General features: G+C 35.6%; 1 protein-coding gene across 4 annotated transcripts in view; it reads right to left on the bottom strand.

Annotated features, from left to right (window-relative positions):
• Positions 1-1,759: 1,759 nt before the first annotated feature.
• HERC4 (HECT and RLD domain containing E3 ubiquitin protein ligase 4) overlaps positions 1,760-17,210 on the bottom strand; it is a 121,510-nt gene continuing 106,059 nt past the window's right edge. For all 4 annotated transcript variants that reach the window (XM_059170114.1, XM_059170115.1, XM_059170116.1 and 1 more), the window contains 5 exons: positions 16,541-16,607; positions 13,952-14,034; positions 8,854-9,037; positions 4,290-4,392; positions 1,760-2,424 (listed from right to left, as the gene is read on the bottom strand). In XM_059170114.1, coding sequence (XP_059026097.1) covers positions 2,216-2,424; positions 4,290-4,392; positions 8,854-9,037; positions 13,952-14,034; positions 16,541-16,607 — 646 coding nt within the window. In that variant the 3' untranslated portion in view covers positions 1,760-2,215. The remainder of the gene's footprint in view (positions 2,425-4,289; positions 4,393-8,853; positions 9,038-13,951; positions 14,035-16,540; positions 16,608-17,210) is intronic.

Genomic DNA, 17,210 nt, shown 5'->3' with positions numbered 1-17,210 from the left:
TTCACAGCTCAAACTCATGACCCTGAGAACAAGACCTGAGCTGAGATCAAGAGTCAGATGCTTAACCAGCGACTGAACCACCCAGGCGCTATTTTTTAAAAAAAGCAAACAGCAGTTTGAAAAATCTTCAATGGCATTTTAATTTTCTACTATTAATCTCTTTTCTGTGAATGCTACTTACTGTATGTCAGCAGCAACAGAGGGAGAAGAGTATAAGAATCACCCAAATTAAGCCTTGTACTGTTGTGCTCCTAGATAAGATGTGCCATGTCCTTGTTAAAATATTTGTTCAGGGTGCCTGGATGGCTCAGTTGGTTAAGCAGCTGCCTTCGGCTCAGGTCAAGATCCTGGAGTCCCTGGATCGAGTCCCACATCAGGCTCCCTGCTTGGCAGGGAGTCTGCTTCGGCCCTCCCCCGTCTCATGCTCTCTCTTCTCATTCTCTCTTTCTCAAATGAATAAATAAAATCTTTAAAAAAAAAAATGTTTGTTCAATGAAATCCATCTGTATTAATCCAAAGTGACTGATATTTCACAGATCAGCTACATATAGCATAAAGGTTACTAAAGAAAAAAAATAATCTGGTACATACACATGAGTTTTTGATGTGAACAATCACTACCCTCAAGAAATGGATGCACAGGGAAACAATACAAAGTGAAGAATTTTCAGAGGGAGAGTGCTACTTTGAAAGCTGAATTACTATATGTGAGAATACTGCTTAAGTGCTTCCATCTATATAAAAAGACACAGATGGCTTACCAGTGGCAGTTTTTAAGTTAAACTGGAAAATAGAGGTCCACAATCCCTTCTCCAAAACCCTTGGGCTCATTTGCATTTTTGAATTCTGAATGTTAACAGATTTTTTAAAGCACTCCAAGGGGTCTGAGGCAGCACTTAAGATCAAACACACTAAAGTAAACCTATTAACACTGCCACAGTAAAATGTACAAATAGTCCCATTTAATACCATAAAAACCTCAACAATTCAAATCAAGTTCTGCTGCAAAATGAGTTAAGACAAAATTTTTTCAGAGTTGTTTCAGATTTGGGAACTATAATAGCTAAGAAAATTTGAGACCTCTGTAAAACAGTTTTGAATGGCAAAGGTAATAATCCAAAATCTCAAAGACCTTCCCTGAGACACTGAGGAATTTTGAATCTTATATGAGAATCACTGAAAGGGTAAATATTAAACCAATAAATCTTTATTACTTAAACAATTTTCACGGCATTTTAAAAAATAAATTTAAAAAATAAATATTTGCATTATAGCAGAAAGTCACATGTGTTGCATTAACTCACTGTTACAGTTAATCACAGGAGATAACTAAGCATCAGCACCATAAAAACTGTGTTAAGATTTGTTTCTAAAAATTCAAGGAAATAGTCTAAAGCACTGAAAATTCTGACTAAATACCAACCTGCAGCATCAGTAGTTTTTGGAAGCTATAAGCCAGTGGTTGGTGCTCATAGTAGCCAGTTTCTATTCCTGGCAGCTGTAGGACAAAGTTCTTCCAGTACTGAATATTAAGCTTTCTGATAGCATCTCCAGGTTCACAAAAGGAAAGAACCACAAGTTATTTAGGTAATTCCTATCTCTAATTTAGATTTGCACAAGGATATTTATTCTCGTAAAAAAGCAAAGACTGTGTTTCATCATGCTAATTTCTTGCTTTTATAGATTCTCAGAATAAGATTTAATCATAATTGTTAATTCTTTTAGCTCAATTGAATTACAACCATAGAAACTGCACTGGTATCAGAACATAACTATTTTATTACAAAACTTAACATTATTTACAAAATGAAAAAATAATCGAATGACTATTGCAGGCCAAAGATAAAGGTTTTTCACTCAGTGATTGAAAATTAAGCAACATTTCCATGCACTCACACACCAGATCATTTGTGAAATATGCAAACTCTTAAAATTCATGTTAGTAAAACTTCAATGTATTCACAATGCTTGTATGTTTATTGGAAGATGGCAAAAAAAAAATCCATGGTTCTGTACAATAAGCTTAATATTAACACAGTTTGTTCATTTTCCTTTAATATTTTTTGGCTTTCATGAATACTCAGAGCATTGAACATTTTGCAAGTAAGAATTATAACAGTACCTCTGTCACCTTGCTGAATTCATCACCACAAGAAAAACACAAATAATTAGTTTAATGCTTTTGCAATAAACTGATTAGTTAATATTTCCAAAGTTATATTAAACTGAAGCCTTCATTATGATCGATTGCTTGAATCAATTTAGAGCGTAGAGTTTCTTTATCTTTGTACTTTGGAAGATCCAGAAGATTAAAACAGGTATGAGAAACTGGGAGATATTCCTCACCACCTCCTGTTGACTGGATGACTAGTTTTAGACTCTTCATACCAAGAATAGGAATGCGATCACTACCTGTCAAAAATACTAACAAGAAAAAAAATCATTCAGCCAACCACTTTTATCAAAACATAGAGTACCGGGGCGCCTGGGTGGCTCAGTGGGTTAAAGCCTCTGCCTTCGGCTCAGGTCATGGTCCCAGGGTTCTGGGATCGAGCCCCGCATCAGGCTCTCTGCTCAGCAGGGACCCTGCTTCCTCCTCTCTCTCTCTGCCTGCTTCTCGGCCTACTTGTAATCTCTATCAAATAAATAAATAAAATCTTAAAAACAAAAAAACAAAAACCATAGAGTACCAAGTTATTTAGTACAGTCACCATGGCAAACCTTTATATTAACGTTTACTCTAATGCAGAAGCATGATTTTGGAGACATACTAATTATAAATCCAGACAATATTTTTCCTTTAGAAGTATAATCTTAATGTTAGCACACAAAATATGCTTAATAAATATTTGATGAATAAGTGACGACTATCCCTGACAAAACATTTGAAAGCCATTCTTTTGGGAATAGCCATTTAGTCTATACATCAAATATAAAATGCAGTTTTTTCAAACTGCAGTTATGATTATGATTCCTTTTTCAATGTTTCTAACATTTTTTTAAAGATTCTATTTATTTATTTGACAGAGAAAGACACAGCGAGAGAGGGAGCACAAGCAGGGGGAGTGGGAGAGGGAGAAGGTGGCTTTCTGCCGAGCAGACAGCCCAATGTGGGGGCTCGATCCCAAAACCCTGGGATCAGGACCTGAGCTGAAGGTAGCTGCTTAACGACTAAGCCACCCAGGTGCCCCAGTTTCCAACATTTCTGAATACAAATTTATAATGGACAGCTAAAACTCAAATCACTTAAAAAAGACTTGTCATCCTTAAAATATACAAATTCAGCCAAGCTTATTTCAGCTGTCAGAAAAAGATTAACAAAAATATTCTTGACAATAGGAGGAATATCAAAGGGAGTGGCATTTTCTGATCAATGGATATGTAAGATGTGAGACAGACACACACACAATGGAATATTATTCAGCCATCAAAAAGAATGAAATCTTGCCATTTGCAAAAAATGTGGATGGAGCTGGAGTATATGAGGCTAAGCGAAGTAAGTCAGTCAGAGAAAGACAAACACCATATGATCCCACACGTACGTGGAATTTAAGAAAGAAAACAGATAGACATATGGGAAGGGGGAAAAGAAAAAAAAAGGAGAGAGGGAAATAAGCCACAGTGAGTTTAAATGACAGAGAACAAACTAAAAGTGGAAGGGAGGTGGGTGAGGGATGCACTAGATGGGGGAAGGGTATGAAGGACCTCACTTACGAGCACTGGCTGCTGTATTTAACTAACAAAATCACTGAATTCTATGCCAGAAACCAATATTGTGCTCTATGTTAACAAAATTTAAATTAAAAAAAGTAACAAAATACAAACATAGGGAGTGTCATTTCAATGAGAATATACATTTAACAGATTAAAGACACACTAATTAGGTTATAAATGAGTACAAAGTCCTACAAAAGTTCTATCTTCCACAGAAATTCCCCAAGTTTTGATGAAAAGGAAAAAGAAAAAAAAAGTCAAAAGAAAAAAAAAAAAAGAAAAAGCTATCCTCTAGAAATCTTTTTAGAAATTCTAAAAGAAACTACAACTCTAGTTGATTGTAGTCAATATTAGAGTTTGTTTTCATTTGAAAGAACCAATTCTATTTGAGGCAAACTGAATGCAGCTTTCAAAATAAGAATGCAGATAAAAGATTTACTCTAACTGAAAATTAGAAACAGTACCTTGGAATGATAACATCTTATCCAACAAAGTGGTCAATTAATCTATGAAAATAAGTTTAATAGTTAATTCCATTTCCCATAAAACATACAGGACTAGTTAGAAATACTTACACAGAAATTGTTTTTTCTTTTCCAGTGGTAATTCATGAAATACTTCCCAAAAAATTTTTATCGTTGGATGTTCTGCCCAATACTCCCCTTTGTATTCTGTATTCTAAAAACAACATAATCTTTTATTAATATCAAGTGATCCTAGTTTTGTCTTGAATCTGACAAGTTTTATGTGGTAGTCAATTTCCACAATGGCCCCTAATGATCTCTGCCTCCTATTATTGCTCATGCCCTTCCTTATGCAGCCCCTCCCACAGCATATAGGCCTGACTCTGTAATCATCAGGATAGAGCAGGTTTGAGAAATACATGACTTTTGAGGCTAACTCATAACAAACTCTGTGGCTTCAACCTCTTTGATCATTCACTCTGGGGAGAACCAGGTGCCATTTCAAGAGGACACTCAAAAGAACTGTATAGGGAGGTCATCTTGGTGAAACACTAGGCTTTTAGCCAACAGTCTTTTGAGTGAGCCATCTTGGAAGGTAATCTATCCTTAATGAAGTCTTCAGATGACTAAAGCACCAACCAGTATCCTGACTGCAATCTCATGAGAGACCCCTAAGCTAAAAACACCCAGCTAAAGCTGTTCCTGAAATGCTTGCCCGCAGAAAAGTGGGAAAATAAATGTTCACTGTTTACTTTAAACACTAAATTTTGGGATAACCTGCAGCAGTGGAGCTAGCGTACTTCTCTTTTAAAAAAATGCCAGCACTAAGAAAAGGTGAGGAAAGAGGAGAGAGGGAGAGCAAATCTTACACTGTAAAGTATTCTTTAAAATCTAGGTACAGTTGGCCTTAAATTTTAGTTCTCAGAAGAACCCTCCAACATCAGGGCCTTTAGACACACTGTTCTCTCAGCCTAGACCTCTTAGCCACATCCTCCTCCTTCCTTTGTTCGTCAGGCCAAGTTCTATTTATACTTTAAGACTCAGACTAAAGGTCACCAAATTCATTCACTGATTCATTCAACAGATACACAGAAAGTTTTAGTCAAAATGTGGAGCCCTGGGTAAACTGCAGTCAACCAAGTCCTTCCTTACCTTGTAGAGACTACCATCTACTGAGATGCTTTCCCAGATTTGTGTAGCCTAGGTTAAGATCCTCTCGACATACTATTCAGTAAACACTCTTTCTTTGTATTCATCAGAGTTAAATTATTTAATGTCTACCTTCCTTATTATAGGGCAAAGATCATGTTTCAGTCTTATTTACTGATGTCTCCCTAATCTCCTGCACAGTACTCGCTATCCACAGGGGCTCAATAAGTATTTGCTAATGGGCTGCTTAAAATTTTGGGCTCTGTCTATAGCCATGATTATCTCAATGACTGATATCTTGAAATCTACAAAATACTTGCTATTTGTAAACAGTTTTGGAGAAAAATGGCTGAAATTCTATCAATTAAGGAATTAATGAATATGTATTATAGTCTGTGAGCATGTTAGTGGGGAATGAAAGGAGGATGACTAAGGTTTTTTTTCTTTTTTTTCAAAACCTCTCAATAGTTCTGGGGAAATGTGTACACAGTCCTGATGAAAGAAAGAGCATTTAAAAGTCACAAATCATAATCACTGAAATTATAATGCATCACATACACAATGAAAGAAACCAAAGTATACTAAGTACACTAAAGTATGCTAAACTATCAATTTCTATCAATTATATCTTCAAGAGAGGTTTTAAGTAATTACTGAGTGCTCTTCTAGGCTCTGGGAATATAGCAGTGAAGAAAGAGACAAAATCCTGCCTTCATAATGCTTACATTGGCGGGGGGGAGGCGGGTAGGAAGAAGCAACAGACAGTGAAGACAATTGAGTAAAATTTATGTTAAGTCAAATTCTAAGAGAAAATAAAGCAGGGAAAGCAGAGAGAGAGAGAGAGAGAGAGAGAGAGAGAGAGAGTGTGTGTGTGTGTGTGTGTGTGTGTGTGTGTACACGCTCAAGTTTAGATGTTAGCCAGTAAAGGTCTCTGAGAAGGTGTAAGGACATAAAAGGAAGTAAAAAGCAAGAGCCCTTTCAGACTTTTCAAGGTGAAAAGAGTTCCAGGCATAGGGAAATAGAAAGGTCCCAGACTGGCTCAGCAAAGATGCTGTTAAGGCTGAAGTAGCGGAAGTGAGAAAAAGAATAATAGGAGAGGAGGCAAAAAGGACAAATTGTGTAGGAGGTAAGGTGTGATGAGAGGCCACTGTATCATTTTTCATTTTAGGGTGACTGGAGGTGGAATCCATTTCCACTAGGGTCTCCTTAAGGTCAGTACAGCTTTCTTCTCGTGAGCAGATCAATTTGACCAAAAAAAGAAATCTTCAATCTCCTTCCTGGAGGATTTAAGCTTGCCTATCAGCTTTCCTCAGTTCTTCCTGGTTTCCCAGATTCTGTGGCTCTCCCTACAGTTGTCTTTTGCTGTGTAAGAGAGGGAACCTGAGTAGTCTAACAATCCCTTAAATTAGCTCGGAAGTAATTCTACTTTTAGCCTAACCATTCATCCTGCCACCACAATAACATGATGTACCAATTTCTGAGCCTTTTAGAAATTTTAGGGTGTGAAATGGGTTGCCTCTTAAAAACCCTGCCCCTCAAGAGGCTTAGAATTCAATTTTCTTTGCTCTAGTCACTCATCAACTCATTATCCATGCATTTTCTGTCTTCAAAAACTTTTTTTTCTCTTGTTAATGGTATTTTTATATTTTCTCTGTGTATTTCTACTTTTATTCCTTTATTGTCATTCTAGTGAGATTCTGGAAAGGAGCAGAGAAAAAACATGTTTATTCTAGTATGTTTAACTAACTAGAAGTCCTAATTATTTTTGAATTTAAAAAATGTATTCCCTGAATTATTAAAGGGTAAAACTGGCCTTTTCTGGTGTGTGTCTAGTTCTGTGAGTTTTAAGCACATGTAACTCGTGTACCTATCACCACAATCAGGACACGGAACACTCATCACCCCAAAGAACTCTTTAGTGCTACCCTCTCCTGTCACATACCCATTCCTGCCAGCCCACTTCACCATATTTTTGTCTCTTCACAAATGTCATGTACATGGAATCATACAGCATATAATCCTTCTTCACACTGCGTAAGGACTCTGAGTCATCCAAATGTCGCATGTATCAGGAATGTATCCCTATTTATTGCTTAGTATTCTACTGTATGGATATACCCTAGGCTGGTTTATCCATTCACCCACTGAAGGACATCTGAGGTTGTTTACAGTTTTTGACATGTTTGCAGATTTTTAAAAACACAATTAAAAAAAAAATTGTGGTAAAATACCTGTAACGAAGTTCACCATCTTAACCCTTTTTAAGTGTACAGTTTGGTGGTAGTAAGTACATTCGCGCTGTTATGCAACCATCACCACCATCCATCTCCAGAACTCTTCATCTGGCTAAACTGAAACTCAATACCCATTAAACAATAATGCTCCGTACCCTCTTGTTTATAGATTTTGTATGAACATAACATAATACCTTAGAGAACTGCTAGCTCATGTGGTAAGTGCATATTTAACTTTATAAAAAAATGCCAAACTGTTTCCAAAGTGGCCATACCATTTGTATTCCCACCAGCAATGTATGAAAGTTCCCAATGCTCTGTATCCTTGTTAGACTTACTGTATTTTGTGATGTTAGCTAATTTAATAGGTGTTGTTATGTATCAAACTTTTTAAAAATTATTTGAGAGAGTGAGTGAGTGAGAGAGAAAGAGACAGAACAGGAGCAGGGGCACAGGGTGAGAGAGTGGGAGAAGCAGTAGGGAGCCCAATGTGGGGATCAATCCCAGGACCCCAGGATTATGACCCTGAGCCAAAGGCGGGAAGCCTAACTGACTGAGCCACCCAGGTGCCCCATATCAAACTCTTAAGAACTGTATCAGGTGTTTTCTAGATTACAGATAAGAAAAAAATTATTTTTGTGTGTGTGTTGAATTTTTAAAAATTCACATATAATGTATTATTTGCTTCAGGGGTTCAGAACAAAGATGGAAAAACTTGTAAGTCAAATTGCATACATCTTTCTCAAAGCTGATCTAGCCTAGCACTTTTTATTCAATGTTTATCTGAAGAAGTATCTGAGAATTCTTCGTACAAAGAAGGAAAAGAAAAAATATTGTTTAAAAATTCCTAATCTTCTTCCTAAAGATCCCTTTACTGGTTAAGACACTAGTGATGAAGATCATGAATATTATTTACTCTCTGCTAAAAAATTTAACATTGAGAATAATCAGGAAAAAAAGAACGATCTTAAGCAATGTGAGTGCTTTTCAAAATGGTTTTCCTGTGACTGGGCAGAATGAAAACTCAGTTTAGCTGGACTTCCATCTGACCTCTGTCATAAATGACATTTTTCCATACAAAAACTATCACTACCCCAAATACAAAAATGCTATCTAATTCAATTACAAGTAAAATTCATTAATTGTGGAGGAAGAAGGGTACAGTGTTTTCCTGTAAACAGGACAGTAATAGTGTAAAATGGAAAACAATGAGAGGGCGATTTTTCCACCAATAGATCATATTTTCCTTTTGCTTTTCTGTTAAAACAATTCATTGATTTGTTTTCCCCTACCTTTTCCAGTTCCTTCCAATCATAATTTGTATTTCCAATAACCATTGCTTGTAGTTCATTTGGCTGGAAGAGTTGAAGAACTTTTCCTCCACAGACCTTATGAAAGCCCGCATGAAAAGCATCAAACAAGGAAGCCACTGATTTATTGAATATGTAATCCACATAAGCATCAACAAACTCCTGCCTAGAAATGAAAAGGCACACATGGCAAAGAATATAAAAATCTTTTTTTATAGAGAATAGATACGTAGTCTCATTAAAAGTTTGCGTGCTCCTATACAGTTGTTACTTATATTTAAACTGAAAAAGTATGACTAGGATTCTAAGGGGACAAAGTCTTTGCAGAGGAGTTAATTATTCTTTCTATACAAAAATCCAGTAGTATCTAGGATGCATGTAGACTTAATCTATCATTCATAGCCTAATGTAAATGAGGCTATTCCGAGGTAAAATGTTATTTCCTAATGGGAAAAATGATGACACAAATGTCTATCAAAATATATATATATTTTTAAGATTTTATTTATTTATTTATTTGACAGAAAGAGACAAAGTGAGAGAGGGAACACAAGCAAGGGGAGTTTGAGAGGGGGAAGCAAGCTTCCCACTGAGCAAGGAACCTGATGTGGGGCTTGATTCCAGGACTCTGGGATCATGACCTGAGCCAAAGGCAGTCACTTAATGACTGACCCACCCAGGCGCCCCCAAAATAATTTTTCAGTACTCACAAACTGTTGAGATTTATATGCCACCACTCCACATGTATCTCTAAAAAGATTCATCTGTTAAAAATATCAGGTGAGGGACGCCTGGGTGGCTCAGTTGGTTAAGCAGCTGCCTTAGGCTCAGGTCATGATCCCAGCGTCCTGGGATCGAGTCCCGCATCGGGCTCCTTGCTCCGCAGTGAGCCTGCTTCTCCCTCTGACTCTTCCTTCCACTCTGTCTGCCTGTGCTCGCTCTCACTCACTCTCTCTCTGACAAATAAATAAATAAAATCTTAAAAAAAAAAAATGTATCAGGTGATTAAAAAAATGAGAGCTTTGGGATTCAGACTATTAGCAAACAACAGTCTGCTTTTCTTCAAGGTTCAAGGATCTGAAAACAAATTTTTTTTTTTTTTTTTTAAAGTAGGCTCTATGTCTGATGTGGGGCTTAAATTCATGAGCCAGAGACTAAGAGTCACGTGCTCTCCTTACTAGGCAAGCCAGATGTCCCAATAAAATTTATTTTAAAAACTAAATACCAAAAGGGTTATTAAGCACTCTTTTAGGATTACAAGCACAGTTTTCTCTTCAAAACTATGTGCATATACATACATGTACCCATACACACATAAACACTTCTGATGCTTTTTCCTGCAAGGAAACTATTAAAAAAAAAGTCCTCTTTACCTAATAATTAGCACTGCAGTTTATTCAATTTGTTCTGTTAGCCACAAATATTTAAGCAACTATCTAATCAAACAAATAATGAGAAGGGGTACCAGATGATTTCAGTATTTTTTACTCCTGTCTTCCAAATTAAAAAGGATAATTCTACAAATGGCAAATTCAGTTATCTTAGCAAGTTATAAAATTATTATAAAATAGTTCCAAAGTGAATTTATTTATTTATTTATTTATTTTTACTTATTTGAGAGAGAGAGAGCATGAGAAGGGGAGGGTTAAAGGGAGAAAGCAGATTCCCTGCTTGGCGGGAATGCAGGACTCGATCCCAGGATTCCAGAATCATGACCTGAGCTGAAGGCAGTTGCTTAACCAACTGAGACACCCAGGTGCGCCAAAGTGAATTTAAAAAGAGGAAAAAAAGTTAAAGGAGGCCACTGTAATATAAAATTGGGCAGGCCTAAGGAAAAATCAATAGCATATGTTATCTGGCTCTGATGAAAAGCAGCAGATAATTTTGTAATGCATAATTTTATAATTCATCTAATTGGAAAGTGAAATTTATCTGTACCAGTTAAGGGCCTTAAACACAAAAGGCTAAATTATTTTATGTGCTAACATTTTTATCTTCAACACTTTTATTATCTAAGTAGGAATGGTAATACAAAGATAAAATTCTTTAAATTGTTTCTAAACTAGATTTAAAAAACTGAACAAGATCTTTAAAATCAGGAATAAATCTATCTAAATCACAAAGTTTTTCAAAACCATTTTTTAAAAAGAAAGGTTAGAAAAACCTAAAATTTTCACATTATTTTAAAAACAGCTTTATTTTTAATCAAAGTAAGACATATGCACAGTTTAAAATTTCAAATAGTAATACTCCTAACAGCCAACATTTACTGAGCACGTACATGTGCTAGGCACTACTCTAAACATCTTAGAATTACTGCCTCATTTAATCCTCAAAATAGCCTCATGAAATAGGTACAGTTTAACATCACATTCTACAGAAAAGGAGACTGAGGCATGGAGACATTCCTATAGTTAAGACAGCTTCGAAGTAGCAGAACCAGGATTATCACCCTTTGGATCAAGTCCCTTGCACAGCCAATAAGCTAGCTCTAAGGAATTGTAACACAGTAGAGAATGAACCAATTTTGTCCTGCACATTTAGAAATTTCAGATACTCGAAGGCAAGTTCTTAACTTTTTGCTATCCCTTCTGATATTTACCTTCAAACTTCAACAACCTAATTTTATTGTTATTCCTTAATTTTCAATTTAAAATATAACCTAATGAACTGATTATCTACTGTTGGAAGGTGAAGATTTACATTTACTTGGCCCATTCTCACTTTGTTTCCCCCAAAGCTCCCATTATAACAATTTTGGTTCATTATTCACTAAAGTTAACATTTTTATGATTATAAATATTGTTCAGAATTAAGCTAGAGTAAAGGCAGGGTTACCTGCCTTTTCTTAAAAAGAACTTCTGCTTCCCTAATTTGCTACTTCATCTCTAACTTCAACAGAAATGTTAACCTCCCTTAGACTCATTTAACTCTAGGAAGCATCACATAAGGAAGCATCAGTTTTATTTTTCTTCTGGAGCCTTCCATCCTCTTGATTTCACCAACTTTGGTTGCTCTTCCTAAACCTACACATTGCTGTTCCTGCAGAAGGAATCCTCTTTGCCTCTCTTCTATATTGGATCCTATGTGTGTATGGGGGATTGATCATTTGTCTTTCTCTTTCTTGGTTTAATTCCTTGTTTGGTAGAACATTCTCCTGTAACTTCTTGTGAAAACTGCACTGGAAGTAGGTATCTGAGACTCTGGATGCAGGAAGATGTTTTAATATACACTGACATACTTAACAGATACAGAATTCGAAGTTAAAAAGTAATTTTTTCCCAGAATTTTGATCTCCTAGCTTCAGTGTCATTCTTTAGACATTTGATGTTATTCTGATTCTTTTTTTTTTTTTAAAGATTTTATTTATTTATTTGACAGAGATCACAAGTAGGAGGAGAGGCAGGCAGAGAGAGAGAGGGGGGGGGAAGCAGGCTCCCTGCTGAGCAGAGAGCCCGATGCGGGGCTCAATCCCAGGACCTTGAGATCATGACCCGAGCTGAAGGCAGAGGCTTTAGCCCACTGATCCACCCAGGTGCCCCTGTTATTCTGATTCTTAATTCTTTGTATATGGCATACTTTTTTTTTTTTCCTGGTAGATTTTAGGATCCTTTTTCCCCCTGGGGATTTTGAAATTCTATTTTGCCTTGGTATGTCTCCCCCCCAACTCTTTTGATGCTTTCAATTTTTTTTTAAGATTTTATTTATATGGGGGCACCTGGGTGGCTCAGGGGGTTAAGCTGCTGCCTTCAGCTCAGGTCATGATCTCAGGGTCCTGGGATCGAGTCCCACATCAGGCTCTCTGCTCAGCAGGGAGCCTACTTCCTCCTCTCTCTCTCTGCCTGCCTCTCTGCCTACTCGTGATCTCTCTCTGTCAAATAAATAAATAAAATCTTTAAAAAAAAAAAAGATTTTATTTATTTGACACAGAGAAAAGAATCACAAGCAAGCAGACAGGCTGGCGGGGGTGGGTGGGTGGGGGAAGCAAACTCCCTGCCAAGCAGAGAGCCCGATGCAGGGCTCAATCCCAGGATCCTGAAATCATGACCTGAGCCGAAGGCAGAGACTTATTAACCCACTGAGCTACCCAGGCACCCCTTGATGCTTTCAATTTTAAAGGCATGTCTTTTAAGGTATGTCATTCGATTCTGCAAGTTTTTTGATACCATTTCTTCAACAAATTTCTTTCAGTGATCTTTTTTCCAATTTTTAATTGAATTTTTGATACTTAAAGGTGAATAATTTTTAATCCATATAGATAAGAATACTGATTTCAGTTTCTTTTGAAGTTTTGTTCTTCATCCTGCATTGTTTCTCTTTCCTTGGCATTCTTCTCAACTGTTTTGGTTTTTCCTTAAAGGGCTATCAATCTTTGGCTATTCATTCATATTTAAAAGTGAGGCAGTTTATTTAAAAAATCCTCCAATATACAGTGCCAAGGGGGGAGTGTAAATCAATCTACTTGTTTTCAGTTCTGTCTTTTAACCACCCTGTGCCTAACTGTACGCAAATCCAAAGTCATCTCCCCGCCCACCCACCAGCATATCCAAAGTCCCTTTAATTCAATCTCCCCAGAAGATAAATTGTCAACCATCTGCCCAGACTGGAAAGGTGAAGTTGCCAGGCTACTGTATTTTTGTTTTTTGTTTTTTACAACAGCAATCTTTCTGTCTCCAGCATTCCCCTAAACTCCATATACCTTCTAACATCTTTTATTCTCAATGCCCAAGACTTTGGCAACATAAACTGGCTGTCTTCTTGGCTCCTCCCAGTACATCTTATGTTGCAGCTTTCTCTGGTTGGCTGAAGTTAGTTACCCTGTTTTCTAGATTTCAAAAATGAGTTTGTGGTTGTCCCCTCTCCCTTCTCTTTGTTTTGCTTGTTTATGATCTTTTTATCCCAAACTTCAGTAATGTCTTAAAGGGATTTCAGAAGCAAAAGGCAATTACTTCCTTACTAACCATTCAAAAAGTAAGTTTTATCTGAGTAAAAACTTAAGGTTGTGACATGTTTCTATATACAGAAGAAAAATGCCTATGGAATCTTATTACTAGCACTGATGCTGCTATAAGTCACTTACCGATTTTGTTTGTTAACAGCTGTGTCTGCACCATTTAGAACCAGCTCTTTCACTTCTGTTGCACCAAAGTTTTCAACTGTGATCTATTAATTTAAATTTTTAAAAAAAGTCAATGTCAGACTCAAAACTTATTAGATTTTAATAACCTATTATTATATTCTACCTTTCTCTCATTAAATATAAGAATAAAGCTCAGGTAAAATTCTGCTGCTACCATAAGCTTATTTGTGAATTCTGCATGAAGTCGTAACTAGAAATTTTCATCCTCTGTAGTAGTGTGAAATCCTACTGTGACTAATTAATTACAAATTACCAAGTGTTTGGTAAGTTAACAACAGAAAACTGAGTATTTATTATATGCAAAACTTTTTTTAGAACAATCACTGTATTATTAGAAAGGATGTTTTCTTTGTACACATGACAGAATATAAGTGTCAAAATGTATGTAGCCCAGACCAGCTTTGCATTCTTCTCACATGACAACCACTACTATGTATGTATTCCTAATATCTACCTTGTTTGCATTCTTCATCACAGGTGATTTTTCTAGTATGCTATTAATTGGATTTATAAAGAAAGTCAATTATTTTGAAACTTTTTATTTCCCTTACTAGTCTGCTAATTTTCCTTTTAATATTACCATTCCCACCTTTGCATTTTTTCTTTCTAGTCCCTCTTTTTGAAATATTGCCCTCTTCTATTAGAACATTTTTTTTTTAAGTACCTGCTATCTAGAAAACACTGTGGTGGTAGTGGGATGATAAAGAGATGAACAAATCCCTGCTGTGGAGTATATTATCCAGTTAAAGAGTAGAAATGTGTTATGTAAACAACTTTGTATAATAAAATAAATGCCATAATAGAGACATGAACAAATCGCTATCAGACCACAGAAGAAAGCACACTCACTTCTAGGTGGAGGAAGTATGAAAGACCTCAAGGAGGAAATGTCATCTGAAAAGAACCTAGAAAGATGAGTCAGCTCTCAAGAGATTGAGAGGGGAAAGGATTTCTGACTGAGCACAGAAACTGGATAAGATACAAGTAAATATCAAGTTCTGAAAATGTATGGCCCTAAAAAATAGGAGGATAAGGGATGTGAGAGAATATGTGTCATGTGAAAAAACTCAGCATGAACAGAGGGACAACATAGGTTAGAAAGAAAGTCGTATTTACAAATTTTTTTGAAGCCCATTACAGAGCTATTACTATACAAGCAATGAAGAGCCACTAAAAATTTCTGGGGAAGAAATGGCAGTGAGAAGAAATGTTTAAATTACCATAGTTCTTGAATATATTAACCATTCACAAACGTGGTGACTGATAAATTATAAATTATATTGTTTGGAACCCAATCTATCAGTCCACTGAGATAATCAAAAAAGGTTTAAAGGTAATTGATACTGCTATAAGTGAAACTGAGTTGAAGAAGTAAACTAATGGAAAACCAACCATTCAGTTGAAATGGGGAACTAAAAATTTCATAGTAAACAGAAAAAGTCCAAAGAGGACCTTTATCCTTGGGGAAAAAAAACTCTTAAAATAAATTCACCTATTTCATCTTAAATTTACCAAATTTTCTTCCAACCGTACTATGTGTCAGTTCTTAAAATGATGAAAAAATGGGTAAACTTTTTGAGGGGGCACATATTATTTTTGGTAAAATTGTGTGATAGCAGAATCCAGTATCTGGCAGACTGAACCTCAATATCATAAAGACGACTATTTGGGGGAGAAAACAAATATACTAAGCTTTTAAAATGAAAAGAAAAAGAAAGAAAACCAAAGGTTTTACCATTTTCCCAAGAGTTTAATTTTAATATTCAGATCATTTCATTCTGAAGTCCCTTCTCATAATCCTTGCTTATTTTTTCTTCTTTGTCAACTGTCTACATCTGCCAGATCCTTGTTTGTCAATGGCTTTGCATTTGGATGGGTAAGTTATTCACCATCCCTTTCACTGAATTAACAAAATTCTATATCTTTGATTTGCAATTTCATTTTTCAAATAACATTCCAACATATTTGCATTTTTACTGTGGTATGTCATTTCAAAAGTAAGACAAATGGTCAAGGACAAATACTAGTGTGAAGCAGAAAGGGATGTCTGAGCAGGAATTCATCTTTTAAGTGGTAAGTTTATTACTGAATATTCTATATATAATAACCTTTGCTTCTCTAAACACTCTTATAATTGTAGACTCAAAAATGACTTGAATAAAGAGGTCCTCTTTTATTTGTAAAGGATCTTTAGTGTAATGATAGAGCACTAGGCTCTGAAGTCACAGGCTTGGGTATAAATATTATTTCTGACATGTAATGATTGTTTTCAGTTTTCTTCATCTGTAAAATAAGGATAATACTACTAATCTCATAGGACTGTTATGAGGATTAAATGAAATAATGTACATACTGTGACTAGCATATAGTTAATGCTCAATAAATGTTAGCTAAAATGCGTTAAGAATTCCACCCATCAAAGAAAAAAAAAAAAAAGAAAGAAAGAAAAGACAACCCAAAACCTGTAAGGCACAGCTGTTAAATAAAAGGGATGATGAATAATCAGGCTATTCTGTCTTTCCATCTTACCGTAAAATTAAGACAAAATGTTTCCTCAACATCATCTTCTGGGTAATCCAGTAACTGCTGCATGCTTCTGCAAAATAATACACGTGTTTCTTTGACGTGAAACATTATTGGGTATTTTGACTACTTTGGTTATGAATAAATACATATTTCTCATTCATTCTTGATAAAATCCTTTTATTAATCTGTACTTTTATATTTATTCAGATGGTAGATATACAATGGCTACCTAATGAACAATTCCGAAAGAAAAAAAAAAAAAATCACTCTAAGGTCTTTATCTCTTCTTCTGAATACAAAGGCCATTTATCCACCCATTTTCAACATTTGTTCTTACTTATATACAATTTTTTTCCATTTTATGCAATAAATATTTTTATTTACATATTCCAGCTAGGAATGAAGATAATCAAAAGTCCAAATAAATCATTTAACTACTCTCAGCAAACATTACCTTCCTAAGTTTATTATCTGATATTTGCAAAACACTGTTCAATGACTAAAAATTTAGCAAATGGTTTTATACATACAAGTCTTTCAGTAGAAAATTTTGGATCTGGGTAACACAAAGAGTTCTCCAATATCAGAAGGGCTTTTGTTTGTTTTAGAAATTGAACAAGAACAAAATACAATTATTCCTAAAAGGAAAGCTTTCTGTACATTTCCCGTTCCC

Source organism: Mustela lutreola, chromosome 4 (genome assembly GCF_030435805.1).
Source record: "Mustela lutreola isolate mMusLut2 chromosome 4, mMusLut2.pri, whole genome shotgun sequence".
Taxonomy (NCBI): Eukaryota; Metazoa; Chordata; class Mammalia; order Carnivora; family Mustelidae; genus Mustela; species Mustela lutreola.
This window is presented reverse-complemented; position numbering and strand designations above follow the sequence as displayed.